The sequence below is a fragment of the Symphalangus syndactylus genome, chromosome 3 (assembly GCF_028878055.3).
Source record: "Symphalangus syndactylus isolate Jambi chromosome 3, NHGRI_mSymSyn1-v2.1_pri, whole genome shotgun sequence".
Taxonomy (NCBI): domain Eukaryota; kingdom Metazoa; phylum Chordata; class Mammalia; order Primates; family Hylobatidae; genus Symphalangus; species Symphalangus syndactylus.
The window spans coordinates 8,690,307-8,714,636 of record NC_072425.2 but is presented as its reverse complement, the minus strand read 5'-3'; the positions used below and the strand labels follow the sequence as shown (position 1 = coordinate 8,714,636).

The window sequence follows — 24,330 nt, the reverse complement described above, 5'->3', positions numbered from 1 at the left end:
CGCCTCATAAGGATAGATCCTGTCTCCTAACCAGCTCCCAACTCCCTCCAAAGCAGCTGCGCACCGCCTGAGATCTCTGCAGGAAGCCGCAGCGGCCACGTGCTTAGGTTCTGTCTCAACACCTTCCCAGTCCTCGACTCCTCACCACTGCTGGAAGCCCCTGGAAGCCTCCAGGCATGCAGGTCACTCCTACGTTTTCAGACATGTGGAGCCCACCGCCAGCAAATCAGGTTGCTCTAAATGTGACGTTTCCTGGAATGCGCTGGTCCCCCAGCAGTGGTCCTGGCATGTCTCCCCAACCCAGCAGAAACACAGCTGCTGCCGGGAGGGCCCAGGCTGCCCAGGAGAGACAGCCCCAGACATACAGCACCATCGGCGGTCCCTGGAGATCCCTGTCTGGGTGGCACCCTTACCAGTCACTGCAGCATGGTCTGGTCTGGGTGTCTGTCACTGCGGACAAAGGACCTGGGGACAACCTCCAAGGTTGTCCTGGGGACAAGCTCCAAGGAGCTCCGGCCTTCCTTGGAGCCGTGGCCCTTGCACAGCTCAGCCGGTCATCTGGGACCTCAAGGGGAGAACAGCTTTGAAAACAGAACCTGTCAAACAGGGGAAATGCCTGGTTAACATAGCCCGAGGATGGCAGGTCTGCTGGGGAGCGGTCGTAAGCAGCTCCACCGCCCCTCAGATCCCTCACAGGGCTCTTCAGCCACCCAGAGGAGCCAGGTTAGCGGGGCTCCCGCAAGACACACACTGTGGCCGTGGGGAAGCTCCTTGGCTCTTGGAGCCTGTGACATGCCCCTGCCCGGGGAATGGCCTGAGCCTAGGAGGTCAAGGCTGCAGTGAGCTGTGATTGTGGCCACTGCAGCCTTGGCAACAGAGCGAGACCCCCATCTCTGGAAAAAAAAAAAAAAAAAAATGGAAAAACGGAAAAAAAAAAAAAAAAAAAGCCCTTGTTATAATCCAGCTATGAGTGGCTCCTTCTGTGGGAACTGCTTCCTTGGGTCTGATGAGACATTCAGTGGTCACGGTGGCACCTGTCCCTGTACTCAGTGGTCCCATGGGCTGGTGGCTCTTGTGCACGGCAGTGTGGATGAGGCGTCGCCACTGTCGCAGCGAGTTCTATCAGATGGAGATGGCCCAGGCAGGGAACAATGGAAAACATGCCAAATCCACGGAAGACCAGGGTGAAGCCGGGCGGGGAGGGCCACGGAAGCCCTCAGGGAAGGCAGGAGCCCTTGTACAGCCTCTCTGGTGTGGTGCGTGGCCGGGCGTGACCACAGTCAAGGGCATAGCCCACACCTGGCAAAGCAAGACCAGGCCGCTCTCCCAGGCCGAGCCTCAGACAGCCCGTCTGCTAACTGCCCCAGCTTTGTGTGCACAGGTAAGGCTGCATGTCCAGGCCCTGCGCCCACCTCAGGACTCGGCTGTGGCCTGGCATCCCCTGTGGGGCACACAGAGCCCCCAGACCTTCGGATCAGAAGCACTGCTCCACACCCAGCTTCAGCCCTGGGTTTGGTAAAACAAGTGTCACCCTCCTAAGCTTTTCAGGGGCAAACATTTTTGTAAGGATTTCACAAACTCTGCCATCAAAAAGAAAACCGCGGAAGTTTGGAGAAACAGTTCCACAAAACTCTATAATGGATAGGTTGTTACACAATGGAATCTAAAGTTTTCCTTTATTTTCTTGAGAAGGGGTTTTGCTCTGTCACCGAGGCTGGAGAGCAGTGACAAAATCATGGTTCACTGTAGCCTCAACCCCTCCCCGGCCTGGGATCAAACAATCCTCCCCACTCAGCCTCCAGAGTAGCTGGAACTAGAGGTGAGCACCACTATGCCCGACTCATTTAAAAATATTTTTCTGTAGAGATGGGGTCTCCCTGCTGCCCAGGCTGATCTGGAACTCCTGGGTTCAAGCGACCCTCCCGCCTTGGCCTCCCAAAGTGTTGGAATTACAGGTGTGAGCCACTGCACCCGGCTGGTTTCCCTTTAAGTGACACTTTCTGGCCATAATGACTGCCTGGGAGGAAATCGTTGTCATCTTCATCTTGTTCGAAGGCTTTGCGAGTGAAAAAATGAGAAACGTGAACTTCCTCCCTTCACAGAAGCTAAGGAAGCCTTTACAAAGCAAAGATCCTACTACAGTATGAAAAGTACGTCTCTCAATCTTCAAACTGTGTGTTTTTTTTTTTTTAAGACAGAGTCTCACTCTGTCACCAGGCTGGAGTGCAGTGGTGCAATCATGGCTCACTGCAGCTTCGATCTCGTAGGCGCACACCACCACGGCCAGCTCATTTAAAAATTTTCTGTAGAGATGGGGGTCTCACTATGTTGCCCAGGCTGGTCTTGAACTCCTGGCTCAAGTGATCCTCCTGCCTTGGCCTCCCAAAGTGCTGGGATTACAGGTGTGAGCCACTGCACCTGGCCTCAAACGGTTTTTTTGGATAAATAAGAACTTTGGTTTTATTTTTCTTCCAATCTTTTTTTATGTGTGTGCATCCTCCCGAGGTGGATGGCACTGTGCTTGCTCACAGCCCTGAGGCCTCTTTCCTCTCAGCAGCGTCGGAAACACCACCCCAGCTTTAAGACTGAACGAGGCTGGGTTGGAGGGGCTCACACCTGGAATCTCAGCACTTTGGGAGGCTGAGGCAGGTGAATCACCTGAGATCAGGAGTTCCAGACCAGCCCGGCCAACATGGTGAAACTCCATCTCTACTACAAATACAAAAATTAGCCAGGCGTGGTGGCGGGCGCCTGTAATCCCAGCTACTTGGGAGGCTGAGGCACGAGAGTCACTTGAACCCGGGAGGTGGAGGTTGCAGTGAGCCGAGACCGTGTCAATGCACTCCAGCCCGGGTGACAAAACCAAAACTCCGTCTAAAAAAAAAAAAAAAAAAGACTCTGAACGGGCCAGTGAGCCAAATGCAACCTCCACTGGCCTGCACAGCAGTGTCCCGGTGACTGCCCTGCTGACAAATCCTTGCCTGTCAGCTGGGCCACCTCCCCAGGGCAGCTTCCCACAAGGGGAACCCTGGCCTCAGGGGCTCCTTCCCCAGCATCACAGGTGTCTGTGAAAACTTTCCCACCTTACAGGAAGAGATGGTTTCTATGGTGCTCTAGGTGATTATTATGTCCTTCAAAAAGGAATAGAACAATTGAGCTTTAAGCAATCACTCCATCAACACATTAAAAAAATAGGTTTAATGCAGGTGGGTCATCACATGACGAATTTCACGGGCACCAGGGACAGCAGGCGGCCAGGTGCTCAGAGGGCACCAAGGTGCCACAACTCCCTGCAGCATTGACACCGCACGAGTGGCACCACCAGCCCCCTCCAGCCTCCCGTCCCACCTTCACCCTCAGCCAAGAGGCCTGGGTGACTCTGAGTAACACGTTAACAAAAAACAAAGCTTCTTTGAGGAAACAGCGTGACTTAGTGCAAAAGATTCTCTGCAGCAAGAAATGAGGCCCACGCAGGGAAGCTCCCGCCCGCCTGTCCGGGGCCTGGACGCAGCCTGGGCTCATCAGAGGTCATCCACAGAAGCTGCCGATAAATTAGAGAGCACGGTTTACGGCCAAAGATTTTTTGCTTTCTCTACCTGATTTAGGGTTTTTCAGAAAATTTCTCTTCCAGTGGCACACAACTGTCCTCATGGCTCCTGGGCCACTGGTCCGCCTGACAGGGCAGAGTCACAAGTCCCACCCATGCCCGGAGTGTGGGGACGTGGACTTGAGGTGACGCTAGGGTTGTCAGTACTGCACCCTGTGTCCTGCCCTAGGGCAGCCTCTGCCTGTTGTCCTTGCAATCATTACTCAGGGCGCCCTCCCACTCGGCCCCAAGTCACACGGCCATGGGCAGTCCACCACAGTGTTGCCTTGACTGCAAGGCCAAGGAGCAGAGCAAGGGGTCCTGGGTGAGACCTCGGCCCATGGTGGCTGCCCTCCCTGAACACAGGCATCTGCGCCCCTCCAGCCCACCTGCCCCTGTGCCATCATTTGGGCCCCCCAGTCACTGGAGGACAGCGTGGGATAGGATCTCAGCATATACCTGGGGCTCTAAGATGCTGCTGGTGCCACACAGGCTCTGGGGCTGTGTTTGCTGCACTGAGGCCTCTGCCGCCTGCTCCGGACACTTGGGACACGCAAAGTCTCCATCCCAGTTCACTGCAGCCTCGATGTCCCAGGCTTTCTTTGAGGGTGTTCCCTCAAAGAAAGAGGCCCAAAGCCCTCCCCCGCAAAAAAAGCCAGAAAGGAATGGAGGTGCCGCTGCAGAAATCCAGAGCATCTGCAGGACATCCTCACAGCCCTCCCAGAACAGGCAGACAGGCCAGTGGAGTCAGCACCTGGCTCCCAGGGCTCCCCCAGGCCAGCCCCTGAGCTGGGAGCCTGCTGAGGCCCCTCCCACCTGAGCCCCTCTCCGCCCCCTGCTAGACTGCATCTACGCAATCCAAGGAGACCCTGAAGGCTGGCTGGGGACTCAGGACCCACACAACCCCTCAGGGTGACACACACAGGGTGGTCCGCAGGCAGTGCCAGGCCTCAGGCGGCCCAGGGCAGAGTAAGCAGCTTTGTGGCAGTGTGGTGTGTCAGCGAGGGGAGCCTTCCGTGTCCTGTTGGCTGGGGCTGGGACCAGGGCACGCAGAAGGGGCTATGCAGCCAGGAGGGCCCCCCCTCCGGATTTGCTCCTGGGCACACAGCCCTCTGTGTCCAGGGGCCTCCCAGGGTGATGTCTAAAGTCCCTGGCAGCTGTGGTCCTGGAGAGAGGCGAACAGAGGGCCCACCCCACAGTATGACCTGAAGACGTGTGAGCAGGTACCACCGGCAGGTGGGCGCTGCCCCCGAGAGTGCACACGGGGAGGGTGGGCACAGGAAGCCAGCCTAGGGGCGGTGTCCGCAACCCCATCCGGGAAGTCTCAGCCCTTTCTTTTCTCTCCGTGGGCGCCGGGCAGCAGCGACTGCCTGGGGGATGGGCAGAAGGGAAGGCGCTGGCCGACCCCACCCATGGAGAGAACACAGCCACAGGCCGGGACGATACATCAAGCTCGCGCACAGAGCCCTCACATGTCCACGAAGACCATGAAGCACCAGCCCAGGCCCCCGACCAGCAGCATGGTGACGTGGATGCCGTAGATGAGCAGCTCGTTCACTAGGCGGAAGTCCACGCGCCGGCGGCCCAGCAGCAGCAGCAGCACCGACAGCTTGCGCTGGAAGCGCAGCAGGACGCGAACGCCCAGGTACTGTAGGCAGAAGAGGGCGGCCAGCGCACCCCAGAGCGCCGCGGTGAACAGGCTGCAGCTGAAGTAGAGTAGGAAGCGGATGAAGCCGTACAGCCAGCGCGTCTTGATATACACGTCGAAGTTGTTGTACTTGGTGCGGGCCAGGTGGGAGGCGCGCACGGGCCCGCAGGCTGCATGCAGGCAGGTGGTGTGCGGGCCGTGGAAGGAGCGCACCCGCCGCGGAATGGGCATGACCGGCATTGGGCCCCGGTGGCGGCGGTAGCTCGCAGTGGCGGCGTCCAGGCGGCGATCAGCGTAGGGGTCATGGGCACCTAGGCCTGGGAGCCCGCAGCTGAGCCTGGGGGGAGGCGTCGGCCTGCGGGAAGAGCCGCAAAACCCACGTCAGTGTGAGGACACCATGCGGATCCCTCCCCAGGCAATCAGCCGGCGAAAGCGGACACAAACTCCAGCGCCAGTACTACGGATAGATGGAGTCCGGGGGGGGATCTGCGGGCACTCCTGGGCTTACTCTTTTCACAAACCCTCCCAAGGATACTGCCAACGGGCCCACCACCTGGGGAAGCCAAACTGCTTGTTCTAGGGCAGCACTGGGGAAGGGGGGCCTTCGGGGCAGTGGCCAGGGGAGGCCCCCGGAGGTGGTCAATGCCAAAACGGATGGAAGGGGCAAGAGTGGCTCTTTCCTGCAGGATCCTCGCAGCCCCCCACTAGCTGGACCACACTCTGCTCTTAGGCAGTTTGCCCGTTACTGCCCTGGTCTTCTGCGGCTGCCTGACCCAAGGCTGACGCAAGCCCTTAAATGTCATCTGCAAGAAGCCACTGCAAGAAGCCACCACAAGGCCGCGAAAAGGGACTCGAGGGCTCGCAGGTGAACTGAGAACGAGCCCGGCGGGAGCAGGTGACTCCAGCAACCTGACAAGTGCTGGGTGCCAGACGGACGGCTCGGGGGCCCTGGGGTCACCTTGCTGGGCCTGAACCCTGGCACTGTCCTTCCCTAGCAGTGACTTTGGGCAGGTTACCTGACCCCAAGTCGGCTCCTGCCCTGTCCAATGGGGGTGCCAATAACACTGCCCTTGTGGGTAGCTGTGAGAGGGAAGGGGCTGGGCCTGGTGTGCACAGTGGGGTGGGCCCGGGGCCTGGCAGCGGCCCTACAGACTGGGCTGCAAAGAGCAGACGCGGCATTTGGCTCTCTAGCTTCACCTAGTAAATGCCGTTTATGGCTTGCCTAAATAATCTGTAGACGGAATGAACTCAAAGGTCAGGAAATAAAATCGGAGCAGGAAAATTGGTAACACTACAGGCGACTGCTGCGAAGAGCTTCGCCTGCCGTCAGATTCAGCCTGGGGCCCTGCCGTGGGGACCTGGCCGGGGCGGAGGCGGGAGGGGCCGGGGCCGCCTGACCCTCCGGTGCCCGCAGGGGCCCGGCCTCGCCCTCTCCCTCCGCCCGGCTCCTCCACGCGCTGCAGGGGCCAGAGCGGCCCTATTTAAGCCCAGCCTCGGCCTGGAGCTCGCCCCGGCCGGGACACCAGCCATGCCGCTGCCACTCAAACGCGGCTGGGCGGAGTTGTGTCCCCGCGGGGTCTCGCGGCCCGCGGCTCCATCCGGGTCCCCGTCTTTCTGCAGACGCCCGCTCGGCCCGGCCCATGGACCCAGGACTGTCTCCTCCGGGCCTCAGAGCGCGACGGGCCCCGGGCCCCGACCAACGCCTCGTGAGCACCAGGCCTGCGCCGCGCCGGGCCCCCAGGCTGCAGACCCCCTGCAGGAGCCACTTCCGGGTCCCGCGCCGCGCGTTGCCCTGGAGACGGCCCCCGCCGAGGCCGGGTCCCCGCCCGCAGCTCACCCAGTGCCCTCTCCGCGGCGGCGCCGGCGTCCCGGACCTCGGGGCCGGCCGGCGGTGCTAGGGGCCGGACCTGCGGGCGCCCCTGTCCCTCGGGGCTCCGTGCGCAGGGCGGCCGCATGGTGCCGGGGCGCGCAGCTGGGGACGCTGGCAGGGCGGCTGAGGGCGTGGTTCACGCGTCCCCGGCCGGGGTCGCCCTGCAGGTGACGGGGCTCCCGGGCGCGGCCGCCGGAGGCGTTTGGCCCAGCGTGGGAGCCGTAGCGCCGTCCCTCGACGGCCACCGTAGGGTGGCCTCGCGCCCCCTCCACCCGCGCCGACCGAGCCGCGCTTCCCTTCCCCCTGCTCCGGGCCCGCGCTGGGCGTCCCGGACTCGACGCTTCCCGAGAGCGTGCGTGCGTGCGTGCGTGCGCGCGCACGCTGCGAGCAGTCCGTAGCGTTCCCTCCCCCGAACGCCCGCGGTGCCGGGCCTGGTCTTGCGCAGGCGCAGATGGCTGTCCTGCGCAAGCCGTTCCTGGGTCGCGCCTCCGCGCACGCGCCACCGGGCCCCGAGGAGGGGCGGTGCGCAGGCGCGCTCCCGTGGAGTAGTCGTTTGGCCCCAGAGGAGGGCTTGACCCTGGTCCTGGCCCCGGACTGAGGTGTCTGCGACCCAGCGCGCTGCTGCCATCGCTGGGGTGGGGCCGGGCCCCCGAGGAAGCCGCCTTACCGGCGGGGGCGGGCGGTCCAGGGACCAGGAGCAGGTGTGGTCCTCGCGGGGCCGTGTGCGAAGGCGCCCTGCGTGGCCCGGGCCTGGGGCTGGGAGGACCGGGCGGCGGCGGGAATGGGGGCGCCCTCCAGCCTTCAGGAGGGCGGGGAAGGGTGAGGCGGCCGACGCCACGCGGACCCGGGCGGCACGGAGCGGGTGGGTAGCTGCGAGGCCCGGTGGGCCGGCGGCGACGTCGGCAGCCGAAGTAGGGACAGCCCCGGAGAACGAGCAGGCCCAGCAGCAGCAGCCCCAGGCCCCCTCCCCAGTGAAGGAAGGGGACTTGTGTTAGTGTTCTCACGCCTGGTTCGTACAGGCTGGCGGTTGTCCTGGGTTTCCAGCGAGGAGTGTGTTGGGGAGCGCTCCTGGGTGTGGCTGCTGGGTAGGAGGGGAAGGCAGGGTCAGCAGCCCTTGGGGCGACCGGAAAGTGGGTGGCCCTTCAGATTCATGGCAGTGGAACAAGGGGGCTGGGCTCTCCTGCCCACCAGGCCCGTCATTGGCTGCAGGCCTCCCAGGACGGCGAACTGGCTCCTGGGCCCACGTCCTTTGGACCAGGGCCGCCCTGAGGTCTGGCGCCGCTACCTTCTCCACTGTGGCCCGGTCCCCACCACAGGAGAGAGAGCCGCCTTTATCCGACATGAGCAGGAGTTCGAGAAACATCTGGGCGAGCAAAGGCCACCAGGAGGTAGCACAGCAAAAGGCCAAGAGCCTGTTTTCTTTACCGATGGCTGGCGGCAAATATTCCGAAAGAAACAGGTGTCAGGCAAGAAGTGTTGGTTCGCACCTGTCATTCCACTGCTTTGGGAGGCCAAGGCAGGGGGATCACTTGCCCCAGAAGTTTGAGACCAGCCTGGGCAACATAGTGAGGCCCCTGTCTCTACAAAAAATTTAAAATCAATAAACAGGTCTCCTTCCTTCCTCAATAGCCCTGTTGCTGGCTCACCTCTCTGCCTCTCCAGATGTGAGGCAGATCCACACGTCTAGCTATTGAGATAAGGCTGGGCGTGGTGGCTCACACCTGTCATTCCGGCCTGAGATCTCATGCCCGGGAGTTTGAAGACTAGCCTGGGCGACCTGGCTGGCAACATGGCCTCCACAAAAATAAATAAAACATTTTTAATATATAAACATTAAGATAATGGAAAGCATCTTGATGCCTGCCTTCATTTTTTGTTTTCTGTTTTAAGGACCATTAGAGAAACTAACCAAAGAGAATTCTCCCGTCCCACGCGGCTCATGCTGGGACACTGACACCGTGAGACGGCGCCCGTGGCCAGAAAGAGGGTGGTGTGTAAACCAGGTGGTCACCCGTCACTTGGCTTCTCGCGTGCTGGTGAGGGTGGTCACGTGTCCATAGATCAGGGCTCACACCTGGCCCATCTGGTGGCTGCACAACGGGAGGAGCAGATCCACAGCCCCCCTCCTTGCTGTGGGTTTCCTGTGTCCTCCCTGCCCTGCAGTCCCCTGGCTCCAGCTCTGGATTAGATGCCCTCTGCTTCCCACTGCACCCACCCACAGAAGCGCAGCGTGAGTACCTGCACTTGCCCCCACGCTGCTACCCTGCTCTGGGTACCAAGGACACAGGCACAGCAGAGCCCCCACCCTCAAGGCACCTGCCATCTTGTGACAGGGACAGGCTGGGGGCAAATGCCATGTCAGACATACGGTCTTCATACAGGGGATGTCCCAGGACTGCTGGGCCAGAGACCCCTCCATGTGGGTCAGCGTCACCCAAGCCAAAGGCCAAGGAGGTCCCTTGGGGGGTGTGGCCATCAGAACAAAGCTGCCAATGAGCATACCCTTAAAGGAGCTGCCAGCTAGTGAGGCTGTGGCTGGCCCCGGCTGCATCCAGACCCTGGGGTGTCCTGCAGCCGGGGGCGGACGCAGCTTTTGTGGGGCCTGAGGCTTCTGTGGTTTAAGGGACCTTCCTTAAGAATAATACAGAATTAGGAACAGACCTTGAAGCTTCTGCTGCTAAACTTAGGGTCAGGTGAACCCACTGCCAACTGTGCCCAGAAGACAGCCCCCCAGGCTGAGTCAAAAGTGGTTCGTGGCCGGGCGCGGTGGCTCACGCTTGTAATCCCAGCACTTTGGGAGGCCGAGGCGGGCGGATCACGAGGTCAGGAGATCGAGACCATGGTGAAACCCCGTCTCTACTAAAAATACAAAAAATTAGCCGGGCGTGGTGGCGGGCGCCTGTAGTCCCAGCTACTCGGAGAGGCTGAGGCAGGAGAATGGCGTGAACCTGGGAGGCGGAGCTTGCAGTGAGCCGAGATCGCGCCACCGCACTCCAGCCTGGGTGACAGAGCGAGACTCCGTCTCAAAAAAAAAAAAAAAAAAAAAGTGGTTCGTAGGCCGGGCGCGGTGGCTCACGCCTGTAATCCCAGCACTTTGGGAGGCCAAGGTGGGCGGATCATGAGGTCAGGAGATCAAGACCATCCTGGCTAACAACGGTGAAACCCCATCTCTACTAAAAAAATAAAAATAAAAAAAAATTAGCCGAGTGTGCTGGCGGGCGCCTGTAGTCTCAACTAGTGGGGAGGCTGAGGCAGGAGAATGGCATGAACCCGGGAGGCGGAGCTTGCAGTGAGCAGAGATCGCACCACTGCACTCCAGCCTGGGTGACCGAGCAAGACTCCGTCTCAGAAAAAAAAAAAAGTGGTTCACAAAGTCACGTCTAGTGTGACCCCTCATCAGCACAAACATATTCTTAGATGTCCGTTTCTGGGTGAAGTCCTGGAAGCAGATAAATGTTTGCAGAGGTGATCTGTGTGTGGTGAGATTAAAGAGATGAATATATTTTACTTTCTTTTTTAACATTTCTGTACTTTCTGATTTTGTTTTTTCAGCATGAAACCAAAAAAAAAAAAAAAGCTGGATTTGGACAAATAAAAAGAAGTGCATGTCAGCCCGAGTGGCCTCAGACACGTTCCTGTATAGAATCTCCAGGAAAGCTGGGGCCCTCACTCACCACTGCCTCAGGCTGGGCCCGCAGTCACGTGCTTCTCCCTGCGGGAGGGTTCTGTGTCCTGAATTCCCAAAGGGTGCAGCTGTCCCCTTGTCACGTTGTCTGTGTTGATGGTTCCACACTCTCTGGTCGGCCATCTGCCCCGCCAGTCTCTGCTCGCCCACGGATGGGGATGGCCACTCTAGCTGTGAGGGTGGCTTCCCGGGCTGACCCTGCTGCCTGCTGCCCATTGCTTCCAAGGTTGGGATATCACTTGGGGTTTGGGGTGAGGGGACAGTAAGGGGGAGCCCTGGTTGCCCTTTCCAGGAGAATGAGAATTTCAGTGCGGAGTTGTTTATTATTTGACTTCAACAGAGGCGCCACGGTCGGGGAAACGCTTCACGCGCCTTGGGTTATAGGGCAAGTCCCGTCTGTCTGCCTCGAATTTCGGTTTGGAGAATCTGCAAGCTCCACACACGTGGAAGCGTCTGTGCCCCGGGTGTGGGTTCTGGTCTTGATTGTGTTCGCGGCTGGACGCTGTCCTTGAGGCCGCCCCTTGGCACGCTTTACAGAAGACAGTGGGGGTCGCCCTTCCCTGGCTGACCCTCCAGAACCACCAGCCTCCCCTAACTCCCTGTGAAACCAGGGTGCAGGGCAGAAGCCTGGACCCCTTTACAGTTGCCTTTTCTCTCTCTCTGTCCCTTCTCCATCTTCCGAGCTCCTACTCGCCCTTCAGGACCCAGCTCGAATACCCCATCTCTGGGAGGCACCTTCAATCTTGGGCTGTCCCTTCCGTCACACCCCCTGTCCCTGGGCGGTGGGGGACATCTGATAGTCTCCTGCCTCTCCCTCCACACGCAAAGCCGCCCCTGCCTGTTGGTGGCCTGTGTCTCCGCTGGCCCCCCCAGGGCTCTCTTGCTGTGGCCACCGTGGGTTTTGGCCTCGTGACCCAGTCCATGCGTGCACAGCGCAAGTAGCTTCCCAGGACACCGATTTCCTCCCCGGCCGTAGCTGCTTCTGGTCCTCTGCCCACTCCCTGAGTTCTGCGCCCTCCTGCGCCCCCAGCCTGGCCACAGCTCAGTCACCCCAGGACCACCAGTGCTGGGCATTTGCCGCGGGTTTGCCCCAGCACGTGAGGCCCAGCCAGGGTCCCCATCAGCCTCCCTGTCCCCGTCAGGTCTCCAGCTGCGCTGTGGGCAGTGGCCTGGCGCCATCTGCTGGGCTGGTGCCTGTGGTGCCGCCAAGCGCAGGAGGGACCCCGCGGCTCCAGGTCTGTGGGAGATTTTAAGTTGGGGCCGAATGTGGTGCTCGCTGCTGACGCAGAGCCCCCAAGCTGGACGGGACCCCCTAGCCGCGCGGCTAAGAACACTTGGGGTTGTCCTACCTTTGCAGGTGTGTCCGGAATTGGTGGGTTCTCGGTTTCACTGACTTCAAGAATGAAGCCGCGGACCCTTGCGGTGTGTGTTACAGCTCTTAAGGCGGCGCGTCTGGAGTTGTTCGTTCCTCCTGGTGGGCTCATGGTCTCGCTGGCTTCAAGTGTGAAGCTGCAGACCTTCGTGGTGACTGTTACAGCTCTTAATGCAGCGTGGACCCAAAGAGCGAAAGAACAAAGCTGCCACAGTGTGGAAGGGGACCTGCGTGGGTTGCCACTGCTAGCTCAGGCAGCCTGCTTTTATTCTCTTATCTGGCCCCACCCACATCCTGCTGATTGGTAGAGCCAGGTGGTCTGTTTTGACAGGACGCTGATTGGTGTGTGTAAAATCCCTGAGCTAGATACAGAGTGCTGATTGGTGTATTCACAATCCCTGAGCTAGACATAAAGGTTCTCCAAGGCCCCACCAGAGCAGACAGATGCAGTGTCGATTGGTGCACTCACAAACCCTGAGCTAGACACAGGGTGCTGATTGGTGTGTTTACAAACCTTGAGCTAGACACAGGGTGCTGATTGGTGTATTTACAATCCCTGAGCTAGACATAAAGGTTCTCCACATCTCCACCAGACTCAGGAGCCCAGCTGGGTTCACCCAGTGGATCCCGCACCCGGGCTGCAGGTGGAGCTGCCTGCCAGTCCCGCGTGGTGTGCTCGCACTCCTCAGCCCTTGGGTGGTCGATGGGACTGGGCACCATTCAGCAGGGGGTGGCGCTCGTCTGGGAGGCTCCGGCCGCACAGGAGCCCATGGAGGGGGTGGGAGGCTCAGGCATGGCGGGCTGCAGGTCCCGAGCCCTGCCCCATGGGAAGGCAGCTAAGGTCCAGTGAGAAATCGAGCGCAGTGCCTGTGGGTCAGCACTGCTGGGGGGACCCAGTACACCCTCCACAGCCGCTGGCCCAGGTGCTAAGCCCCTCATTGCCCGGGGCCGGCAGGGCTGGCTGGCTGCTCCAAGTGCGGGGCCCGCCAAGCCCACACCCACCCGGAACTCCCGCTGGCCCGCAAGCGCCGCGTGCAGCCCGGTTCCCGCTTGCGCCTCCCCCTCCACACCTCCCTGCAAGCTGAGGGAGCCGGCTCCAGTCTTGGCCAGCCCAGAAAGGGGCTCCCACAGTGCAGCGGTGGGCTGAAGGGCTTCTCAAGTGCTGCCAAAGTGGGAGCCCAGGCAGAGGAGGCGCCGAGAGCGAGCGAGGGCTGTGAGGACTGTCAGCACGCTGTCACCTCTCACAGGGACAGCAAGCCAACCCCTGCTTGGAAGGAGCGCTTTCCCCACAGAGGCCGGCCCAGGGCGCGTGCTGAGCAGGTGTGTTGAGTGGGTGGAAAGAATGCAACCCCTGCTTGTGGGACATGTTGAAGCCCACCCCTAACCCCTCCAGTACCGTCCCTCTCTCCCTCCACTTGCTGGGACTGGGGGCCGAGGATGGGGTCACTGTGAGGACTTTATCCAGCTGGTTGACTTCAGGATCCTGGCAGGGAGTGGCTCTTGCTGCCAGGACAGTAGAGGCCTAGAGAGTCCTATCTCTGACAGCAGCCACCTTGCAGGGTTCGGGCCAGGGAAGGGGAAGGGATGGGAGAGAATGGAAGCCTCCAGGGTCATTTTAACTGGTCGTTGGACAGAGCCAGTGTGACTTCAAGTTCAATGACAAACCCCCTCTCCATGTCTCTGGGGTGGGGTGGGGCCTGTGGCCCCACAGAGCTGAGCCACCCAGGAGGCCAGAGGAGACGCAGTACACAGGAGCCCAGCATCCTCTCGGCTGCATGGACATCTCTACCCAGACCCTTCTGCAGCCACCTCCCCACTTACCCAGCAGGAGACCAAGCCAATTCTTTTTTTTTTTTTTTTTTTTTTTTTGAGATGGAGTCTCGCTCTGTTGCCCAGGCTGTAGTGCAGTGGCACCATCTCGGCTCACTGCAAGCTCCGCCTCCCGGGTTCACACCATTCTCCTGCCTCAGCCTCCTGAGTAGCTGGGACTACAGGCGCCCGCCACCACGCCCGGCTAATTTTTTGTATTTTTAGTAGAGACGGGGTTTCACTGTGTTAGCCAGGATGGTCTCAATCTCCCGACCTCGTGATCCACCTGCCTCGGCCTCCCAAAGTGCTGGGATTACAGGCGTAAGCCACCGTGCCTGGCCAAGCCAATTCTATCCTGCGAAACTGGGCTGGCCTCTGTGACTGTCCTGCAACCAGACAGAGGCCTGAGGGACTCTGCACTGTTTCTGGGCTGAGGCAGAAGAAGCCCTATGGCTTCCCCTCCACCTCCTGCATGCTGCCTCCTCTTAGCTCTTAGCGCCTGCTGGGAGAAGCTGGCCTCAGCATGGACAAGCCTCCAGGAGACCGGAGCACCCACCACCCTGTGCCTTCCCAGCTGAGCCCCAGACAGCGTGGAGCAGAGAAGTCCTGCCTGTCCCTTCCCTGCAGACTCCTTGAGTGTAACCAAATGGCTGCTGTTTTGTGCCACTGAGTCTGCGGTGGTCTGTGATGTGCCCAGATGGCTTGAGTGGAAGAATGTGTCACTTCAAATCCTCATAGCCACCTTCAGGGGAAATGGCTTTGCCTCCCCTGGCAGATGTTCCCATGTCAGGCAGATGTTTTATTTGCCGAAGAAAGAGCAGACTGTATTAATGGAGGGCTGTGCAGAGTGACCCAGAGCAAATATTCCAGACCCAGCCTGCCATTGCAACTTCCACCATGGCTACACCACTTCCTCACCGTGGGCAAAATCTCAGCCTCTCTGGGCCTCATCCCTTCATCTGTAAAGTGGGGATAAGGACACATAAGCCTCAGAGGGATGTTGTGGGAACCAGCTTTGCCAGCCTGCACAGAGCCTGCAGAAGAGGACCTGTCCCCAGCTTATGGGGAGGCAGCCCCCAAGGTGGCCCACGACGGCTCCCTGCCCTGTGTGAGCCACAGGGCAAGGCAGGAGGGTGGTGTGACTTCGAGGCCGGGTCACACAATCCCTCAAGGCTTCCATCTTGCTGTCTCGGATCACCCATGGGAGAAGCCGAGTGAGTGCACTACAGCCGCCATGTTGTAATGATGCTCAAGCATCCCTGGGGGAGGCCCTCTTGGGAGGAACTGAGGCTCCCGCCAGCGGCCAGTGCCAACTCACTGGCCGTGTGGGCGAGCACCTCGGAAACAGACTCTCCAGTTCCTGCTGGGCCTCTACAGGGCTGCAGCCCTGGGGACATCCTTTCTGCAACCTCATAAGTGACCCTGAGCCAGACCCTTAGCTTGGCCATGGCTTGGTCCTGACCTACAGACCTGGGCAAGATATGAAGTGTTAGGGTTTGAGTTGTGGGACCCCAAAATCTTATGTTGAAATCCTAATCCCCCAGCACCTCAGAATATGACTATATTTGGAGACAGTGTCTTTAAAGAGGTTACTAAGGAAGGCCAGGAGCAGCTCATGCCTGTAATCCCAGCACTTTGGGAGGCTAGGGCCGGAGGATCACTTGAGTCCAGGAGTTCTGAATCAACCTGGCAACATAGCCAGAGCTTGTCTCTACAAAAGAAAAACAAAGAGTGAAAGAAAAAGAGACAGGGAGGTGATGGTGTGGGGCTGGGCGGGGAGGGGGGAGAAGAGAAAGGAAGGAAGGGAGGGAGGGTGGGAGGAAGGGCCATGGAGGTAAAATGAAGTTATTAGGGTGGGCCCAAATCTGACTGGTGTCCGTATACAAAGGGGAGATTAGAACACAGACATACACAGAGGGATGACACTGTGAGGACACACGGAGAAGACGGCATCTACAAGCCCAGAAGAGAGGCCTTGGGAGGACTCAACCCTGCCCACACCTTGATCTTGGACTTCCGGTCTCCATGACTGTGAGAGGGTAAATAAATGCATGCTGTTAAGGCCACGGAATCGGTGGTCCTTTGTTACGGCCACGGGGCAAGGCAATCCAAGGGGTACTTACTGTTTGAAGGCGTCCCATTCTGGATGTTCTCTGATGGGGAGTGATGGGGAACTGTGTACCAGGCACTCCACTGAGCATGGCCGGGGCCTTGGTCACAGCGACCTGGGAAAGTGTGCTGTGGCTGTCCCTGTTTACAGGGGTCAGGGGGTACAGCAACTTGCTCAAGGTCACTTGGGCCATCAGATGGGGGCTGGGGGGCAGCACTTGGACCAGGGCTTTCTGTACCCTGTTGGTCTGGACACAAGCTCCCCATGGTGTCCTCTTCGGAAGGATGGGGAGCAGCGGGCCCCTCAGAGCCCCTGCGGGAGAATCCTCTTCCCTGACGGAGGCAGACACTCAGGTTAGGGAGAGAGTGGGCAGCCGCAGAGCCCAGGTCATCCCCTCCCTGCAGTCCCCTCAGCCTGCCGGCACTGTCCAGATCTTTCCAAGCCCGGCTACATCACTCAGTCTCAGTGCTGAGTGCTGGGTGCAGAGGCCCCGCTGCCTTTGCCATCTCAGGGTCTTTGTTACTTTCATGCTTGCGCTTTCTTGTCCGGCCTCTCTGGAGCTCAAGCTCTGAAAGGAGGCGCCCTCCTCTGTTTCCCTGAGTTCCTGGTACCTGGCAGGCAGTAGGGCCCAGGGTGTACTTGCTTGGTTGGTTGGATGGTTGGTTGGTTGGATGGTTAGTTGGATGATTGGTTGGTCGGATGATTGCTTGGTTGGTTGGTTGGTTGGTTGGATATGACTGGTTGGTTGGATGGATGGCTGGTTGGTTGGATGGTTGGATGGTTGGTTGGTTGGTGGGTTGGATGGTTGGTTGGTTAGATGGTTGTCTGGTTGGCTTGTTGGATGGTTGATTGTTTGGTTAGATGGTTGGTAGGCTGGATGGTTGGTTGGATGGATGGTTGGTTGGTTGTTTGGATGGTTGGTTGGTTGGTTGGTTGGTTGGATGGTTGGTTGGTTGGTTGGATGATTGGTTGGTAGGTTGGATGGTTGGTTGGTTGGATGGTTGGTTGGTTGGTTGGATAGTTGGTTGATTAGATGGATGGTTGGTTGGTTGGTTGAATGGTTGGTTGGTTAGTTGGGTGGTTGGTTAGTTGGTTGGATGGTTGGTTGGTTGGATGGTTGGCTGGCTGGTTGGTTGGTTGGCTTGTTGAATGGTTGGTTTTTTTGTATGGCTGGTTGTTTGGTTAGATGGTTGGTTGTTTGGATGGATGGTTGGTTTGGTTGGTTGGATGGTTGGCTGGTTGGTTGGTTTGTTGTATGGTTGGTTTGTTGTATGGTTGGTTGTTTGGTTAGATGGTTGGTTGGTTGGATGGATGGTTGGTTGGTAGGTTGGATGGATGATTGGTTGGTTGGATGATTGGTTGGTTGGATGATTGGTTGGTTGGATGGCTGGCTGATTAAAGTGCCTGGCTTGTGCTGGGTTTTCAAAAATGGAGGCCCAAGGACTTCGGAGGGCCACAGGCCTCAGCCTGGCATGGCCCACTGGCATCTACAGGCATGTAACTCACCCGGGGTAGCCCTGGCACCATGTGCCCAGTAGCCTGTTGGTGCCATGCAGGGGTGAGGGAGACAGTGGGCACAGATCTGCATCTGGGGGCCTTGTGAGTGGTGTCAGGGGTCATCAGGGAGGCATGGATCACAGATGTGCTTGATTTCAGAAGTGTCCCTGTCCCACCATCCCAAGCTGCAAGAGAAGATTCCATGGTTGGGTGAATGACTTCAGATTCCTCAGCGTGCACATCTATGAGCTGGGCTTATCATTGGTGGCCATTAATGAAGATTTAATGATGCGAAGGCCTTAGCTGAGGCTGGGGCAGAATAAGTGCTTAATAAACATGACCATTGGAAAGCAGTGATTTCATGGAATGCAGGTCATTGGCTAAGCTCATGGACAGAGACCCCAGCCTCTCACCATGGGGAGGACGGGGCTGCTTGCCCATCTTCTTGGTGGTCCTGGTCTTCTCCTGGCAGCAGGCCCTTGGCCGCCTAATGCAAGTGGCCTCATAAAACCCAGATTCAGATTACAAAGGGGGCTTAGGAAGCCTGCATTCAAGGTTAGCACTCACCCTGGGCCCTCCTCCCAGGGCCACAATGTCCCTAGACCCAAGCCTGGGCTGTATTTTCTCCTGTGCTAATTTCACAAAACACACAACTCATATTCCTGTTGATTGAACAGTTTTGCGTTGACAGCAGTGAAGATTTGTGACCAAGTTTATCATTACCCCAGAGCATGGACGATTTGTATGGCTCTGAGGAGCTCACAGGGGGGATATATTTTATGGCACGCCTGGAAGACAAACATACGCATTTATATGTCACTTGTTGCAATATAAATGCTAACTTGTACTTCTTTCAAAACTTTTAATGAATTGTATACATTCTGGAAGATTTACAGGGTGAATGGGATGGCTCAAAATGTTACTTTAAACATATTTGTCACTTTGGTAATAGCATCAAAAAAATCTGGAAGATATTGCATTCAGAAATAAATCATAAAAAGATGCATCTTAAAAGAGGTTTATTTTGGTCGTTAATGGTTGATGAGCCCCCCCATGCAGGATTTAAAGTTAAATTATGCAAAATCAAAAACAAACCTTATAATACTTAATCAAACATGCATAAAACTGTCAGGCCCAAATAAATTCTCTCAATTAACTTGCTTCAGATTGTGATTGCATTCACTAATTTAATCAGCCCCAGAGTAATCTAGAGGCTGGGAAATGATGAATTCCTGTGAACACGAGCCCAAGGGGGGCCAGGGCGGGACACCAAGGCTGGGGCCGAAGGCATTCCGAGGTGGGGACCGAGAACCAGCTGTCTTTCCACCTGGGGAGCTGTTTCGGTCACTCCCTGATGTGGAGGTAGATTCTGTCAACCAGGCACAGGGCTCGACTTCACTGCTGTCTGGGAACGGTCTGGGGCAGCCTCCTTCCCACACCTGAATCAGCCAGACTGGGAAGCAACGTCTGGAAAAAGCTCCACTCCGGTTTTGTTTGGCTCCACCAACCTCGGCCTGGGTCCCTCTGTGTCTTTTCCCAAACAATGAGACCCCAAATGTGCTCAGAATGGCTGTTTCCATCCACATCACCCCTTCAGAGCCCACTTGTGCCTACCGAAGATTCCCGATTAAATCAGGATTACGACCTTTTCCGGGGAAAGGGGGCCTGTTTCAAACACCATGGGCTGGAGGTGGCGCCTGCACTGTGACGCGGAGCCTCTCGAGTGTCCACGGCTCTGCCCCAGGCTTGCTCCGCCACTGCAGGAGGTCGCCTCACCCAGCAGGAACCCCAAACCCAGGCAAACTGCACCGACACCCCAAGATCCATGCAGGTGTTTGTGCTTAAAAATGGGACCAAAGTTTTGTGGGTGTTTATTTTTGTAAAATTTAGTGAAGCTAATTCAGCCAGAGCCAAACCTGCTTATTGTATCATTCCAGTGGATAAGGAAGAGACAGTGGAGAGAGAGAGAGACAAAGACACAGAAAGAAACAGAGAGACAGAGAGAGGGGAGAGGAGGAGGCGGAGGAGGCTGGTGCATGCCGTTTCTGAGCTGACCGTGAGCTGAATCACTTTGGTGCAGTCCAAGGCCTTGACTGCTGCCTAAACCCACATTGGGACCCCACCTCGGGACCCCACCTCATTCCCCCAAGGCCCCCTTCCCCCCACCTCTTGGTGGAGGACCTCTGTGAAGCCCTCCGCACTCTTCCCTGTGGGGCCCTGCACAGATGGGGCTCCAGCCCAGCCTGGGACGTTTGACGGCCCCTGCTCTCCATCTGGCTAAATGCTTTATTTTATTGAATTTCAAAATAGGGGTGACGGGACATACACGGGCTTGCATTCTGCTTTTTCCCTGCTTGACCTTATGGAATGAACATTTTTTCAAGTCCAAGTACCCCTCATAAATCTCATGTTCAGTGGCCATGGTGTATTCCAGAGCTCAGATGCGCCATCATTCACCTCACCTTTCTTCTCTGATTGGACGTGTGAGTTGGTGCCAATTTTTTGTTATTATAAATAATGCTGTGATGAACATCCCCGCACATAAATCTGTGCACACGCACATTTCAAATGCCGCTCTCTGGTTGGACCCGCTGATGGGGCTGACCTTTCTGAGGCTGCTGACGTGCCCTGGAAAGCTCCGTGCTGCCCACCAGCTGGCCGGGCTGAGGGCTCCCCGCCTGAGTCCCGCCATCGCCACCCTCACTCGCCCTCCTTGGGGTCTTCTGAGAGATGATGAGGCTGTTTCCTGCCAAGGAAACCAGGCCTGGCATTGGCCACTTCCAATGCAGGCAGCTGAAAGCGCCCCTTGCAGGGAGGAGCTGGGGGGCTGAGGGGCTCAGGAGAGTCTGTCTCGGGAAGGGAAGGCCCGAAGCCCCTAGGGAGCTGCTGAGCTGTGACCTGGCTGGAAGCTGGGAGGGTGACGTCCCTGGAAGGGAGACACTGGCATGCCGCAGCCAGGTGCAGGCAGCCAAAGGACAAACCTGGGTGTGAGTCTTCACGCCCAGAGACTGGAGGTGGAAAGGTGGGTGCCAGGGGCTGGGGCGGGGGTGTGAGTGTTCCATGGGGACAGAGCTTCAGTGGGGAAGATGGAGAGTTCCGTGGATGGAGGGAGGTGACGGCTGCACCATCAGGTGAATGTGCTCAGGGCCACTGAACTGTGCGCTTAAAAATGGTAAGATGGTGAATTATGTGTATTTTACCACAATAAAAAGAAAGCAAAAAGCAAAAAAAAAAAAAGGCTATCAAAAGTGACAGGGAGCCCAGGCAGAGGGTGGGTAAAGTGAGGAGGGCTGGAAGGTAACAGCGAGAGCCGTTTTCATCCAAACTCCCAATTCCAGCATCGCTGGGCAGCTTCTGTTTGAAGAGAATGGAAATAAACGCTCTGCCAGGAGAGCAGGTCATGCAGGACAAGCTCTGGGACAAACAGAGGCCGGGGACGCACCCGGAGGGGCATCCCCACGCCTGCCTTTGGGGCCCCCCGGACTGCGAGGGCGACGGGGTCCAGGCTGGGCACTCACAGTGGACCAAGCAGGGCCACCATTGATGGACCCCTGAGCCGTGGGCGGCATGACAGGCTGTTCCCAGCACTTCTAAGGCCGTGGAGCTCTCACCAGAAACAGCCTCCCATCCCGCTCAGGCATCTGGGGCTCTGGAGACCACTCATCCCCAGGCTGGGGACAAGGGGTGTCCTAGATTCTCCTCCTCACTGTCACTCCTGTCGGCCAATCTTGCTGTCATTACCTGTTTTTTGTTTTTGTTTTTGTTTTCAGACAGAGTTTCGCTCTGTCACCAGCCTGGAATACAGTGACACGATCTCGGCTCACTGCAACCTCTGCCTTCCGGGTTCAAGTGATTCTCCTGCCTCAACCTCCCGAGTAGCTGAGATTACAGGCATGTGCCACCACGCCCAGCTAATTTTTGTATTTTTAGTAGAGATGGGGTTTCACCACATTGGCCAGGCTGGTCTCGAACTCCTGACCTCAGGCAATCCACCCACCTCACCTCCCAAAGTGCTGGGATTATAGGCATGAGCCACTGTGCCTGGCCCCATTACCATTTTTTAAATGTAATTTTTTAGTAGATATGACATTTCCACGATTAAAGATGAAACCACATCCTGGCTGTGATTAGGAATGTATCTTTTCATTCCCTTTTTATTTCTTTTTTTGTAATTGTAGCAAAAGACACATAACAAAATGTATAATCTTAACCATTTCCAAGTGCACGATACTGTGTCATTGAGCACATTCACAGTCCTGCAGCCGCCACCACCCTCCATCTCCAGAACTCACCATCTTCCCAAACTGAAGTTCTGTCTCCATGAAACACTCACCCCCGTCCCCTCCCAGCCCCGGGACCCTCCATTCGACTTTCTGTCTCTGTGGCTCTGAGGGCCCTGAGCAGAATCACAGGGTTTGTCCTTACTCATCCTGCCTCTCTTGCATTCAGGCCGGAAGCACGCCATGCCTCTGTGGTCAGGTACCTGAGGCCTGGAGCTCCTTCCACAGCAGGGCACAGACGTCCTCACCCACCTGCACAGCTGCATGGCTCTCCCTCGGGGGATGGACAGGGAGGCTCTGGCGTCCCTGCTTGGCTGTTCAGGTACCTGCAAGTGTCAACGCCTTTCCAACTATGATCTGTCCCCTCCCCACATCACACCCCACAGCGCTGGCCCAGTCCTCCCAGATGTTTCCACAGGTCCTCCAGCAGTTGCCTCCCACTCAGAGGGAGCCTTCTCAAAGGCAAGCCTGACCCACAGGTAGGAGTCTGAGCTCCTTTCTGAGCATCTGGAGACTCTAGCTCGGCCCAGTCATGGCTGAGGCCACCCTGTCCTGAGGACACCAGGCTCTCTGTGGCCAGGGACCACACCCCCGACGCCCCTGAAACTTTGCCCACGTGGCCCCCCGCCCCCCATTCTTGGCAGTCTCACATCCCCTTGAGAACTCTTCCTTTCTCATCCTTCAAAATTCAGCTCAAGGCCTCCTCTTCCAGGAAGGCTTCCTGATTGTGGGCCGGACTCACCCCAGTGCCTGTCCCAGAACCGGCTCCAGGGAGGGAGGGGCTGTCTGTTTGCACATCTGTCACCCGCGGCATCACGCGCTCTCTTCAGGCAGGGCTGACCTGGTTGGAATGAGAGAAACGCTCTCCAGGCATCTCTGACAAAAGGTTCTTGGCAGCCGTGCTGTCCTGGTTGTCCTGGTGCAGGTCCTTGTGTCTGATTGCTGTGTCCTCTGTCCTGGCAGCAGTCCTGGACACCAAGGCCAGGCTGGACCTACCTCTAGGAGTTCTCTAGTAGGGAGTGGGGCGGGTGGGGGTCTACGAGGAGGCCAAACAGGGATCAGGAGGGCGGAGGGCGGAGGGCGGGCCCAGGAGAGAGCTCTCCCTGCAACCTGGGGTGTGGGCCAGGGTTCTGTGTGAGAGCAAAACCTCGGGCAGGGCTAGTGGCCTTCTAGGCAGGGGTTTGGGAAGCACCACACTTGGGTGCAGGGGGAGGGGAGCATGGGGGTGGTGCCGGGATGTGGCACTGAGAACGTGGATATGAAGTGCTGGGTCTCGGAGGTGAATGCCGGTGGCCCAGACGGGCTGCAGCGTAGACTGAGCCCTCAGGGAGGCATCAGTTCATGCTGCTGGCAAAGTTGGTGGTTGCAAGAGCAAGGACAGGGAATGTCAGGGCTGCCCCACACTGCACGAAGCCCCCCGGCCGCTGTTCCTGCTGGCGCCACTGTCTCCCTCTAGGTGGGAGTCCCCCAGCCCTGGGGCTGGCTCATGGTGTCCTCTTCTGGGGGCATTTGGGCTGCAGCTTGGACACAGCCTGATCATCTTCCCCCCAGCAGGCCCACCCTGCCACCTGCATACCCAGCATCCGACTCAGCAACTGGGCAGGAAAACACACTGAAAGAGTGTTTGTCTTCGGCGTCTTCCCAGGCACAGAACGGGGTGGGCAGGCCAGCGATGGCCTCCCATGTTCTGGGGTTTTTGGAAAGATCATTCCATTAGGTCTGCGGGGCAGGACGGACAAGTTCAGACAGGAGATGGTCCCATAAAAGCATGGCCCGTGTGAGCACAGTGAACACTGATTCCAGACACTCTCAACCTCGTCACTAGGCACCGACCCTTCAGATCACGGCGCCCCGTGTGCTGGAGGCCATTGCTGGAGCGCAGCTCTCCTCTGTGCAGTGTGTGTGGGGAGTGGTGATCGTGTCTCTGATGGGCACGAGCTAAACACAACCCAGGCAGGTGCCCCGTCATCATGGGAGGGGCAGCAGTGGCACACCCTGCTGTCCTAAAGCCTAGTCCTCTAAAGTGTCAGTTCTCATCGGTGGCTGGGTCTCCTGCCTCCCTGGGTGACACTGGGGACCAAATAACTCCTTCCCTTCCGTGGCCTCCTACCCATGCCCCCTGGGAAGGCCCAGGCGCAGGGCTAGGGTCTGTGTTTTGGGGAGCGCACGGCTAAGCCCTCCTGTGCACTCCGGACACTCAGGCCTCAGGTAGGGGGTGGGCAGATGGCCAGTGCTGCCCCTTCCCGGTGGGCTGTCTCGGTCAGGCCCCTCGCCCCAGCCTTCTCCCTGTTTGAGGGGTGAAGCCGGTTGGATGCCTGCAGGGCCGCCTCGGCCTCTCTGCGCGACTCCCGGAGACTGAGACGGTGAGAGAGCTCCCCTCCCCACTGCGCCCCCGCATCTCTGCAGCCAGGGGTGCTGGGAAACGCCCGCTGCGGGTGCCTGGGACCCTCGAAGGCGTCGGGAGTTAGGGGGA

At 58.1% G+C, this 24,330-nt stretch overlaps 1 protein-coding gene and 1 long non-coding RNA gene across 5 annotated transcripts; one reads left to right on the top strand and one right to left on the bottom strand.

Moving 5' to 3' along the window:
- Positions 1 to 3,178: 3,178 nt before the first annotated feature.
- On the bottom strand, positions 3,179 to 12,387 carry TMEM250 (transmembrane protein 250). Of its 4 annotated transcripts, XR_008656450.2 has the most exons (3): positions 7,072 to 7,463; positions 4,046 to 5,589; positions 3,179 to 3,541 (listed from the first exon to the last, which is right to left on the bottom strand). XR_008656450.2 is itself a non-coding variant. In XM_055270394.2 (2 exons), the coding sequence occupies exon 2, from the start codon at positions 5,472 to 5,474 to the stop codon at positions 5,055 to 5,057; it is 420 nt and encodes a 139-aa protein (XP_055126369.1). In that variant the 5' UTR covers positions 5,475 to 5,589; positions 12,139 to 12,387; the 3' UTR covers positions 3,179 to 5,054. The 4 variants fall into 4 exon arrangements, 3 of the variants coding, with proteins under 3 accessions (XP_055126369.1, XP_055126367.1, XP_055126368.1); XM_055270394.2 differs by lacking the exon at positions 7,072 to 7,463 and adding an exon at positions 12,139 to 12,387 and having other exon boundaries at positions 3,179 to 5,589; XM_055270392.2 differs by having other exon boundaries at positions 3,179 to 5,589.
- On the top strand, positions 7,604 to 8,952 carry LOC134736277 (uncharacterized). Its single transcript, XR_010120179.1, has 2 exons — positions 7,604 to 7,805; positions 8,734 to 8,952. It is a non-coding gene; the product is annotated as an uncharacterized lncRNA (long non-coding RNA).
- Positions 12,388 to 24,330: the final 11,943 nt, after the last annotated feature.